Here is a 12,636-nt window from a genome sequence, read left to right as displayed (position 1 = left end):
AACTATAATGGAAAGATTTTGCCCTGTTTGACACTAAAAACCGTCGAATCGATTTTACATTTAAAACTTAAAATCTGAATGATTGATGCTGAACAAAACGTTTTATTGCCTGATGTACCACAATGTCTGTGCGATTACAGATAGAGATAAAATGTTCAAATGCCAAATGTACTCTACCGTTTAATTATTTGGGGTTAGTAAGAAGATTTTTTTGTTTTGTTTTTGAAAGAAGTCTCTTATGCAGATTGCATTTATTTGATAAATACAGTAAAAACAGTAAAATCTTATTGTGAAATTTTATTACAATTTAAAATAACTGTTTTCTATATTAATATACTTTAAAATGTAATTTATTCCAATTTTCAGTGTCACATCTTTCAGAAATCATTCTAATATGTTAATTTGGTGCGTTCAAGAAACATTTCTTATTATCAATGTTGAAAACAGTTGTGCTGGGAAACAGTGATACATATTTTCAGGATTCTTTTGATGAATAGTAACACTTTACAATAAGGTTCATTTTTTAACAATAGTTAATATAACTAACATGAACTAACCATGAGCAATACATTTGTTACTGTATTTACTAATCTATGTTAACGTTATTAATGAAAATACAGTTGTTCATTGTTGGTTCATGTTAGTTCACAGTGCATTAACTAATGTTAACAAGATTGGTAACACTTTATTTTACAGTGCCATAGTTACATGATACTAAATGATACTACTTACAATAGTAATAACAGTAAATTAAGCATAATTACAAGTAACTAACCCTCAACCAAACCCTAAGTGTAACTCTATAGTAAGTACATGTAATTAATTAATAGTACTCAGTACTTATTTGAGTAATTTCAATGTAACTATGGCACTGTAAAATAAAGTGTAACCACAAGATTTTAATAATGTATTAGTAAATAATGAAATTAACATTAACAAAGATTAATAAATGCTGTATAAGTGCAGTTCATTATTAGTTCATGTTAACTAATGTAGTTACTAAAGTGTTACCAGAATTTTGATCAAAAGAACAGCATTTATTTGAAATATATATTTTTTGTAACATTATAAAAGTCTTCACTCTCACTTATATCCTTGCTGAATAAAAGTATTAATTCATTTAAAATGATAGATTACTGACAACAAACTTTTGAACGGTAGTGTAGGTTCTGACTTTTGCACTCCTCATACTTAATGAGATGTACTTCCTTGGATTATTTCAACAAATAAACTTACTTTTTCATTTAGAAAGCCCAAACATACTCCCCTCTGCATACAATATGAAACTTTTATAGCTCTGACGTATAGTCACAGAGTTTGCTTTTGATCTGCATCCCCAAATGAAATTAGCTAAAGATGTGCATTACGTTCAAGCCCTACAATAAACAGCATTTGACTTTTGTCAAAATATACAGCTGTAATAAAGAATGAAGATAGAAAGTATGCAATCCCATTTATCTGAGCCCCCATTCATAAGAAGTAAATCAGGCTTTTGGCATTTCCAAAAAAATACTCACATAATTGAATTTTTCTTGTAATTGGTTGCAGCAAGCGTCAAATTATCAGAAGATTTTTAAAAGATTTTTAAGATATACTTCATAGTGAAAAAAACATCCCACCCATAATCAAACCCTCAGCATTCCCTTCTGTGAACCTGAAGACATTCAGATATTTATTGACTGAATCTGATATTGATGTTTACTAACTGAATGCATTTATATTTTATTTTTCAAAATAACTACATAGCCTATACTGTCTATCACGGTATCAAGCTCAGCTTGGACTAAAATCAATTAGAAGATTAAAAAAAAAAATTGCAGGACTACACACATGAGAGTAGTTGTGTCCCTTCACTTTGGCGAGAGTCTGTTTTCATTCAGGCTTTTGTCTTGTTGCCAGATCATTGCGGAAGAGACTCCTTATGAGGGAAGATCCATCAAAGTTAAATGTTTCAAGCTTTATTCTGACTGCATCAATTGTATGTTATTGCAAAGTATTAATACTGTAGCTGTATAAGTCCTTGTCGACACTAATGCGTTTTTGTTTGAAAACATCTTTTTCTCTCCTTTTTGGCCTCTGGTCCACACTGAGACGGTGTTTTTGTCATGCGAAAACTGAGCTTTTTGAAAAAACTCAGTGGATAAATTTAAAAACTTTCGCACTGTTGCTATAGATATGTTACTTTGTAAACTCTTCATATCACAGTCCTGCAATTCCTTTGCCCTTTGGCAAAACATGAAGGCAGTTGCATTTTAGACCAAACATATAATGGTGGTTTGAGTGTGACCAAGAAGCAGTGAATGGTGAGATATTTTGCTAAATAAAATGATCCTGCAAGAATAGCATGAGAACTTTATTATGTCTTTTCCATCCGTATCATCTCAGTGAGCTTTTATGAGCTTTTACGCATGCGCAGTAAGGAAAATTTAGCTTATTCTGACATTTCAGTGTGGATGAGAAACTTTTGGAAAATTCTTGAAAAAGCTAGTGTGGACCGAGAGCATTTTGAAATGAAAACGCCATTTGTAAATGTAGCCTAACATGATAGCAATTGATGTTTTGATCAATTGTGATTTCAAGCATGAGTTATACTGTTCTTTTTAACTTTCTATTCATCAAAAAAGTATCCTGAAAAAGTTTCCACACAAATATTAAGCTGTTTTCAACATTGATAATGATATTAAATGTTTCTTGAGCAGCAAATCAGCATATTAGAATGAATTTAGAAGGATCGTGTGACACTGAAGACTGGAGTAATGGCTGCTGAAAATACAGCTTTTCTATCACTGTAATAAGTGACATTTTAAAAATATTAAAATGGAAAACAGTTATTTTAAATTGTAATTAAAAAAAAAAAAAACAATAATAATATTTCACAACATTATTATTTTTACTCTATTTTGATCAAATAAATGCAAACTTGGTGAGCATAAGAGACATCTTTCAAAAAAAAAATGTTTTAAAAATCTTACCGACCCCAAACTTTAAAACAGTAGTTTATGTGATGACAGTGTAAATTTGTGCATCACATCAGGCCTAAATAACTGAATTTCATTTTCTATTTCTTTTTCATTTATTATTGGTTCATTCATAACTAAAATGTTCAGTAGTCTGCTGGTTTGGACCATATTTTGTAATTAATATTTTTAGAAAACATTAAAAAGATCTCTTTATTTGTCATTTCTAAGTTCTATTAAATTATTAAATATATTTATACTATTAAATATATGATGTGCCATTTGTGTTACTTCTGACCTCTCTTGACGCAATTTAATATAACTGTCTGTAGTCCTTTTCGCCAACTTGAAAAGGATCACGTTAATTACTTTTGGAATCCTTATCAGATTTAATGCAATTGAGAAAATATCACTTGACACAGAATGTTCCTCATAATTATTCAATCATTAACAAGACCATATCTGACTTGCTGATAACAATCTACACTGCCAGATGTCAGAAACATACAGTGATGCATCAACTAATCATATAAGGTTACCATGTCTGGGTCAAGCCAACCAAAGGGATTTACTGTTCTTTGTGGATGTATTCGACACACCAGAACAGGAGTGATGCAACAACAACCACATTTCAGTTCAACTGCTGCTCTTAGGGAGCCATAGGTCTCTAAAACCACCTTAATATTGATTCACTGAATGTCACAAACTAAATGTCAACAACATGACAAAGTCAAGACAGTCGCCAGACAGCATCAGAGGGAAGAGTTGTCTAAATACACAAGCCCATCTGGTCTGCTGCTCCACAGGACACAACGGCTTTGAAATTAAAGTGGTTCATTATTATGTAGTAGGTGTGATAAACATTACGAGGGAACAAAATAATTACCCTTATGAAATTAAATGAAAAAAGACCTCATGAGACTGTTGCGTGAATCTTACAAGTACTATCTAGCACTTTCAACGACACTTTGGTCACCCATGACCTTTTTAGAGGCATAAAACCAGTGTTGTTTTACAGTGAGAACTATTAGATGTTTAAACTATTACGCAAGATAACATTAAAGACCCCCTTTTGGTGAAAATCAAGTTTTTAATGTTGTTTATATGTCTATGTAGTGGTTTTACCTAAGACAAACCATGCACAAATTCATCAGTCAACACTATTGCTGAGAAGTTTTTCCTTAAAACTGCAGTGTTTCAAAGACAGTCTCAAAAACTTTGTTTGAAACTGCCCCTAATTCCTACCTTGAAAAATATGTAACCAATCCCGTCAATGTGCGGGTCGGGGATTTTTATTTTTTTCTTGGGATGCTAATTTTTTACACTCTGAGATTGTAAACGGGAACATGGTTTGGGTAACATTAGCAAAACATAATTAGCTGTTTGATAATGTGCTTATGCCAAAGGCCAATCATATCAATTACCATTCTGTGTTGACTATTATTCAAATTCTGAATGGATTATATATAGCCTAGAAAGCGTGCAAAGATCGCTCCCTTTAGAATCACTAAAAAGCTGTCACTCATCTCAGTTCACGATCTCACAAAGTTCCATTATAATCAATAAACTTGTCTACACTGCACAATGAATCTCTTATTTACATCGTGCCTCATTGTTAATGAGAGGATTCGTGAGCACGAAAAAAACTCTGGCGTTCTGACCAGTGAATGGATTCTGACTAAATTAAATACCCCTGATTGGCCACTGCGTTCAAGAGATCAACAAGCATGTCTGTGACTGGCTAAATTTCTACATTTCATTGCAAAAACAAATAAACACAGATCTGTTTCGTCAATGTGATATTATTACATTATCAACTGAGGTTGCTGTTGCTTTCATTTTAGGGCAGTGGTTCCCAAAATGGGGGGGTGGGGTGGGGGGGTTGTCGCAAGATGATTTCCAGAAATCAAACAAAAATTTTTTTTTAATGATTAGAAATAGAATATTTTATGAATAACTGTAACAAAATACTCAAAATATTAGTTAAATTAAAAACATAAACCATGCAAATAAAAAAAAGCCATCAACCTTTCGATTTTCCTGCCCCTCGACCGTGACTCCTGAGGTGATATTAGCATTAACATATTAGCAACAGCATCAGTTGCAGCAGGTCAATTTACAGCACCATGTTAAACATTCAGACATGTGCGCATAGGTAATTCTTTAGGCTTTAAGCTTTGGATATTATTTTTGTCAAAATGAAACGTTGGTTAATATCGACCAAAGACAGGGAGGCCAGCGGAGGAGAGAGTCAGGAGACATAATAGATAGCACTCGTCTCTTTGTGAAGGTGGAAAAACAAGGTTCTTTATGACCTGAGGGATTTCTTGTAAAAAGATTTAAAAGGAAAGAAAAGATGAGAGTCACCTGTTTTTGTCTATTTTAAGTTTTAATTTAAAATGTTTGTGATTTTAACACAAAGCTTAAATGTTTTGCCACTTGCGTGAGCAAGTATATAAAATAGTAAATAAATAATTATATAAATCAAAAGTATTACTTTCTATAAAGTAATAAATTGAATAAAACATTTAAATGTAGTGCATTTAAACGTGACATCTATGAAAAAGTATTTCAAAGAGAATCGTAATGCTGACAAGCCATGTTCAGTAACAGCTTTAAAAAATTTGAAATAAAAATAAGTAAATGTTGCGTTTGTGATAAACAGCAACGGATCAGTTACGCACTGCAAATGCGGCATACGTGAAAGCAAAATAGCGCATACTGCATATGCAAAGGCACCTAAATGCCAGGTAAGATGCCATTTTCCTTGCTTTACCCGAGGCAAAAAAGCCATGTTTTGACTGTGTAACAGAGACTTTAAATGATATGCATCTATGGTGAAATTACTAGTTTTTCACGTCAATACATGTTTATTTTCATGCAAACAGTGCGCTATCGTTTTAACTACTGCAGACGTATGGCTCCTGGAACGCACTGCCGGACTGCATCCGTGTGCAGTGTGAAATCCATTAAGATGGGAATGGAAAACTGCAATCAGAGTATGTGTGAAACAGGTGTTTGTATAACCACCTCCCAGGATAGTTGGGGTCGCTAGTCACTGGCATCGTTATTTTGGGGGTCGTGGGCTGAAAAGTTTGGGAACCCCTGTTTTAGGGTGCTTAGTGAAGGGTTGGATTCCAAAATCCATTGGTGTTTCAATGTATATCCTTTGAGTGATTTGTAATGAGATATTAATCAATATTTATCTTTCAAAATATCAAAGATTTTAATGGTTTATTCAAGCTTATGAGATTTACTTAGTCTGTTTACTGGAATGTGCTCCCTCTCCATGTTTTTGAGAGAGGCACCTAACATATGTTAAAACATATATTTACTCTTCTTGCTGCTCAAGACAGCCAAGGTCACTGGGGTCACTTAAGCCTGTCTCCTACATGACCAATTCATAGTTAAAGAATTTACTTCACTTTTCATCATCAATCACTAGAGAATAATGACGAATGTTGTATGAACCTTCCTCTGAGAGAAAGTACATCTTATCGGTTTTGGGGAAGTTTCTTGAGTAGAGCCAGAGCTCGAGCAACTTCAATCTCAAAGAAGCTGTGTATCTGTGTATGTGCGCTAGTATTTTTTTTATTACAGATCCTGTATTGGAGAGGTGAACAACTGGCACCCTGAGGAGATGGAGTGACTTGTTTATCTATTTCTTAACCAATCAGAATCATTCAACTTGAAGTATGACGTAGCTAGTGATCTTAGCGTAAAGTATAATTGCTGTGGAAATGTGAATGTATGCAGATCGGCCTACAAACTCCTTGTGAGACTTGAAGCTGACTTCTGCTGGTGAAACTGCAAACTATTCTCTTCAGTAAAATGTTTTCTTTTTCAGTTTTTTGCATCTTTGACTCGTGGTCTCCATCATATCTGGTTTTTATCAAGCTAAAAAATTAGTGTTTTTTTTTAACAGTTTTTACATTTAATTTTTGATAACAGAGTTGAAAAACGCTGACTAAAATCAAATGATGGACCGACGATCAACACAACTTGGGCATGAGCCAAAGATGATTGTGATTTTTGTCAGCTTATAATAACTGTGACTGTGAGCCATTTGATTTTATCAGTGTATGTAGGCCGAGTACAAATGCTCTACTTGCAAGTGACGTTGCAGTGATGCACATTACAACACACTTATTGTGCCTCTTTAATGTTTGATGCTAAAAGCAAACTCTTTGATCTGTGTTTAGCGATACAGACCTGTAATTACTGGATGCAGCTACTTTGGCAATGGAAGTCCATTTCACCAAACACACCATCTAAAGTCATGCTGAGAACCACTTAAATGTACAAGCTCCCACTTTACTTTCACAACTAAAATCCTATATAATTCAAAGTTGACATTGTCATCTCAGTAATTCAAGGTGTGAGAAGAATGAAATGCAGTTTTCTCTGAAACCGTGGTGAAGACATTTAGCGCTATACATACATTTTGCATACATTGAGCAAAATACTGGAGCATTTCACAAATTATACGGTCACAATGAAATCACCTTAAGCTATATTGTCACTGTTACTATGGTTTCGGGGATATCTCAAACGCAGAAAAGAAAAATCATGAAAATCTCCTTTGTACATCCTAAACAGTAATGACAAATGGAGAGTCTCCTGCTTCTCAGATTTTGCTCCTGAGAAAAAGACCCCATTAATCTCTCTTTTTTTTTTCTTCTATGGATCTCAACAGTGTCTTATACAATGTTCAGATTTGTCAAGTCTGCAATCAAAAGCCAGACATTCGATATTAATGCATCTCATAAATTTTTATAGCTCTATATTCTCACTACTGTCAACAATTGTCTCATTTGTGTCTGTTTTTAATGTCTTATAATGAATTTTATGAGAAACGCAAGACAAAATTCATATCTAAATAACCTAAATAACATTTAAAATTACATTTTTTTCTTTAGCCAATGCTTTTATCCAACAAATGAGGAACATAACAGCAATCTGTCACAGAGCCAACAATATTCATAGTAAACAATGCCAGGTTTATAGAGTGCTGCAGGGATGACGTACTTTTGCAGGCCAAAACCCGTAAATGATTTTGCACTTAAACATATTTCCGGTTCCTTTGTCCTGAAGCCAAAGGGTTTTTTAATGGATTTTTAGTTAAATGCTTGTGACAAGACCTATTTTTATGTTTTAATCTTACTAGATCAAATAAATCAGTAATACCTCCTTCTGATTTTTAAAAAAACTTGTACTTGACTTGAAAAAGGCAGATGCTAACAAGTGGTTAAATGGCACTACAGGGGTTATCGTGGACATTAAACAGGTAAAGTCATCTTCTCACTAGTTCTCTTTCAGCCCTGATATACTTCAGACGAAGTTCTTTTTCGTTCTTCGTTTAGGGGTAAATTGAAGTTTGAAATACTTAGCACTCCAGTCACATCACGTCTTCATATAGCACTTTATTCAATAGATTGCTTAAAATCAAGCAGCTTTACAGTATCAAACATGAAAAACAGTGTTAGGGGCCGTTCACACAGAATGCATTTTTCCATTCCAATGCGCTACTTTCCCATTGATTTTTTATGTAAACAAGCGCTTGACGGACCGTGCATGTCTTTTGCAGCGCCTCGCACATGAGCACCGCGTTTTTAAGACACCATGTCAAGTTAAAAGAATTTCAACTTTTACACGCAGCGCCGCTCATCAATGTCAGTTCCAAAACAGTGGACCAATCAGAAGAACTTGGAGGCGGGGCAAGCGTTGCGAGTTGGCATGACAACTGTTTTATATAATGGCAACATGGCGGAGGAGACGCTCATTATTATCTTATTTTCTTTTTTTCCATGTCAAAACTTGTATCTGTAAATTCTGCAGTTTGCCCTTTTCTATTATTTCCATTATTGCCTTTATTGCATCACGTCTCAAAGGCGCGTCTCGAGACTCTTGCGTTCTATGCTGCGCTTTTTAGACGCAAAGACACGTTCTGTGTGAACGGCCTCATTTTATCACAAGCACAACTTCATTTTGTACTATATAGCGGCTTCGTTTTGGCCTGATTTTGTTCAAAATGACGTTACATTAGTTTGTTCTTCGATTTCGTTTGAAGCATATCGGGGCCTTTATGTGTTTATATTATGTGTTTATATGTCCTAACTCAAACTTTCAGGGGAAAAAACAGAGACTGAAAGAGTTGTCAGAAGCTTAATTGTGGTATTGTTGAAGTCATTCGACCATGGTGTAATTTGTTTAAAGCCTACACTTAACTTTTTACTTCTAGGAATTTTATTTAGGCTTCAGAATACATAAAAGTTGTATTCATTTGTGAAGATTACCATGATCAACAAAATGTGCAAGAATCATAAACTTTTGTTGGTTACACAGAGCCTATTTTTTCCAGTAATCCAAAAGCTAATAATCCAAACTTCCGTGATGGCTTACAAAAATACATCATCACTTCAGCACTCTATTAGAAGGCTAGAATTGGAAACAGGTTAGGGCAGAGGTGAATTGTAGATGGTTAATAACAGTTAATAACAGGTTAGAGTAAATACTTTGGGGTTAAGTGCTTGAATAAGATGTGTGTCAGACCTATGAAAAATGTTCTGCCCCATTACATATAATCATACTCCACCAAAAACTCCATGTACTTTTCTCCGCACTTTTGATAGATGATTCCTTAAGCCTATCCAAACTTTTGTTCCCTGACATGTTTTTAATCTCAGGAAATTCTCATACATCTTCTCTGGTTCCTCCACTGGCTTCCACATGTTGAATTCCTACAGATTCAACATGTTATTTCTCTTTTTTTAAAGGCGTGATATAAGCTATGACTTCAGCAATGAGCTGTATATAGTCAACTAGGTGGCCAACTCTCCCCTATAGTTCTCCTAAAAACTATTAACAGACTGTTAATACTAACAGTGTGCCTGTTAGTATTAGAACTGCTACAACTGTAGACAATTTTAAATCAAAAGTTAAATGTAATTTGTTTTTCATAGCTTTTAATCAATGATGCAGTGCCTATTCTGTCTGCTTATTGTTTTTTGTGTGTCAATCTGTATTGAGTTCTATATTATGCTATGTATAGAACATTGGCCAACAGTTTTTGTTTAATTATGCTCTATAAAATTGACATTGACAATAAAAATAGTCAGCAACAGTTTGCCCTTATTAAAAATATATATATTTTTATACTTTATACTTTAATTAAAGTGCTTGTAAAACTCTAGGTCAACATGTAATGTGAGGGGTGGAGTCCAGCTAGTCTTAGCTTGAGATGGCAGGCCTACAGATTGACCACAGTCCGTTCACTGACTTCCTAATGCATATTTCATATTGCTTGATCTGGCAAGCTGTAATGTGATTGGCTAGCTTTATGCTAGCTTTGGCTTTAACCAGTCTGCCTCCCTTTATTTTTGCTCATAAAATAATCAATACTTAGTATTGGATTATAAAGTTTCCACAGTTCCATTTTATTTTTGGGGTGTTTTTAATACAGTTGGTCACAGACCAACACTAAGGAGTTTTTTCTATGCCTGTCTGTTGTTATATCACTATTACATTGTTATTGCATGTCATCTAAATCCACTGCTAAACAGGTAAAACAAAAGAAACTGTAGTTTTTGGTGGTTCTTTACTATCACAATAATGCTCTATCTTCTGATTCAGTGTAGTTAGATAATCTGACAAGACAAATGTAAAATAAATGGCAATGCTTCTGAATAAGACATTTGAATATAATTCATAACGTTTTTTCTAAAGCACTGACATTTGCCTGGATGGTTAAATATCCTCAAAGCTGACTGTAAGCTGACAGGGAAGACTCATAATACATGATATCAGAGTGCTGCTCTCCATCTTTAATGTTCATAAAAAGGCATCCCAACATTTTAGTAATATTACATACTGTAGTTGTTAGTACTCTGGATCATTTCTGAGTGAATCATTATTTCATTTGGCTTGGAAAGGAACATAAATGGATGGAAACTGAAAACAGAATAGCGAAACCACCAGAGAAAAAGAAGGAGAATGTTAAAAGCTAGAGGCATACTTGTACGTGCCTGGAGTAACTTGAAATTGGGTTTCAGTTTTTCCTCACTCTGACATCTGTGCATTCAATCTTGCTGAAAGCTCAGCACAACAAAGGGTGGCAGAATTATATACAACTGATAGTCTGTGTGTGCCAAAATACATTAATAAATACAGTATATTAGACTGATAGTGTGTACAGTATAGAATGCTAAATTGCCAGATTGCTGAACACTGCAGAGAAATGACGTACTGTCCAATGTGAACCAAACTGCGTGTGGAACACTCTTCCCAGATTGCTAATTAGAGGTTAAATCTGTTTGTGATTACATAAAAATGGACCTTATAACAAACTCATTACATTAATCATACTATTGCTAATGCACAATAAGCATGAGTTGATCATCTGTGATGCTGATGAGGTCTATATTTTCTGAGCAGGACAGATGAGCAGGATTAGATTGAAAATCACATCTCATAGCACACACCAATAGATTAGCATATGCAAAGAACTCTTGAATTAGAATAATTTTTGTGAATTTTGTCCTCCAAACTAACTGAATATATGTTTGCTCTATTGGCTAAATAGCCTAAGTGAACTCAATAAAAACACACTGTTTTTCTTTTCTTTTCTTTTGTACATTTTTGTATTTTACCTTTTACATTTTGGCTATTTTATGAATTTTCAATGTTTAAATTTTTCAACAACAACAACAAACTATATAGGCTGTTTAATGACAGGTTATATTGTGACAACTTATCCCATAAAAGTTCAGTACAACAACAGAGTTTGTCTTTAACTCAACAAAAACAGCTGAATCTCCTCAAGCCTGCTCATGTCTGATGACTATTAGTTCTTCCCTAGAGTATACTCTGACTCTTAGGGTAGGCTACTTTATTTAATTACGACACCACAAATTTGGCCAGCATATACTGGGAAGTCAAAAGGTTTTAAGTCTCGGAATAAATTAACTCAATGTCAAAGTGCTGCTGAACTGCGCCATTTAGAAGAAAATCAGTCCTTAAAAATCATCATGTGGAAACGAGAAATCCACTTACATGTGTTTGCCAATTGACTCTAATCAAAGTGAAATTAGAGGTTTCATGATTCGGTTTCCCCTGAGATCAAGTGGATTTCATTGGAAACCATCAAAGTCTAAATGCATTTCAATCTGCGTTTCGTCTGGACATGTTCAACATCGCCAAAAACCAGCAGGTCAGAATTAATTTGCAAACACTCACCTGTAAAGATGAAAAAAGCAAGTTTTAAGAAAGTTTGTCGAGTAAGATAATCCATGGCTCCTTAAAAAGGATCCTGGAGATAAAGTACTGTTAGCCTAATGACTGCTCACTTTTATTCCTGGCGCGGGAAAAAGCTCAATAATAACAGATAAAGCGCCTTTCCGAAACTATCCAATTCAGTCTCGCGGCTCCTGCTTTTCGCGCCTCAGAGCTACTGTGATTCATTATGATGCTGATGCTGCAGCGCGTCTCTCTCTCTCTCTCTCTCTCTCTCGCGCGCGCGCACGCTCTTTTGTTCCTGATGAACTGACGCTCGGTCCTAATGCCGGTTTAGTCACGGTAGGTCAGTAGTTTTTTTTTTTTTTTTTTTTTTTTTTTTTTTAACTAATTACACATTTGTTTTACGTTATATATTATATAAAGAAATGAACTGGGATTTAGGAAA

The 12,636-nt window shown here is 34.4% G+C and overlaps 1 protein-coding gene across 1 annotated transcript in view; it reads right to left on the bottom strand.

Annotated features, from left to right (window-relative positions):
- The window catches only part of ltk (leukocyte receptor tyrosine kinase), a 56,096-nt gene extending 43,713 nt beyond the window's left edge, over positions 1–12,383 (bottom strand). Inside the window, exon 1 of the mRNA XM_067367858.1 lies at positions 12,192–12,383. Within this exon, the coding sequence (XP_067223959.1) occupies positions 12,192–12,246 (55 nt within the window). The 5' untranslated portion in view covers positions 12,247–12,383. The remainder of the gene's footprint in view (positions 1–12,191) is intronic.
- Positions 12,384–12,636: the final 253 nt, after the last annotated feature.

Source organism: Chanodichthys erythropterus, chromosome 18 (genome assembly GCF_024489055.1).
Source record: "Chanodichthys erythropterus isolate Z2021 chromosome 18, ASM2448905v1, whole genome shotgun sequence".
Taxonomy (NCBI): Eukaryota; Metazoa; Chordata; class Actinopteri; order Cypriniformes; family Xenocyprididae; genus Chanodichthys; species Chanodichthys erythropterus.
Note: the sequence above shows the minus strand (reverse complement) of the source record. Positions and strands in the feature narration are given on the sequence as shown.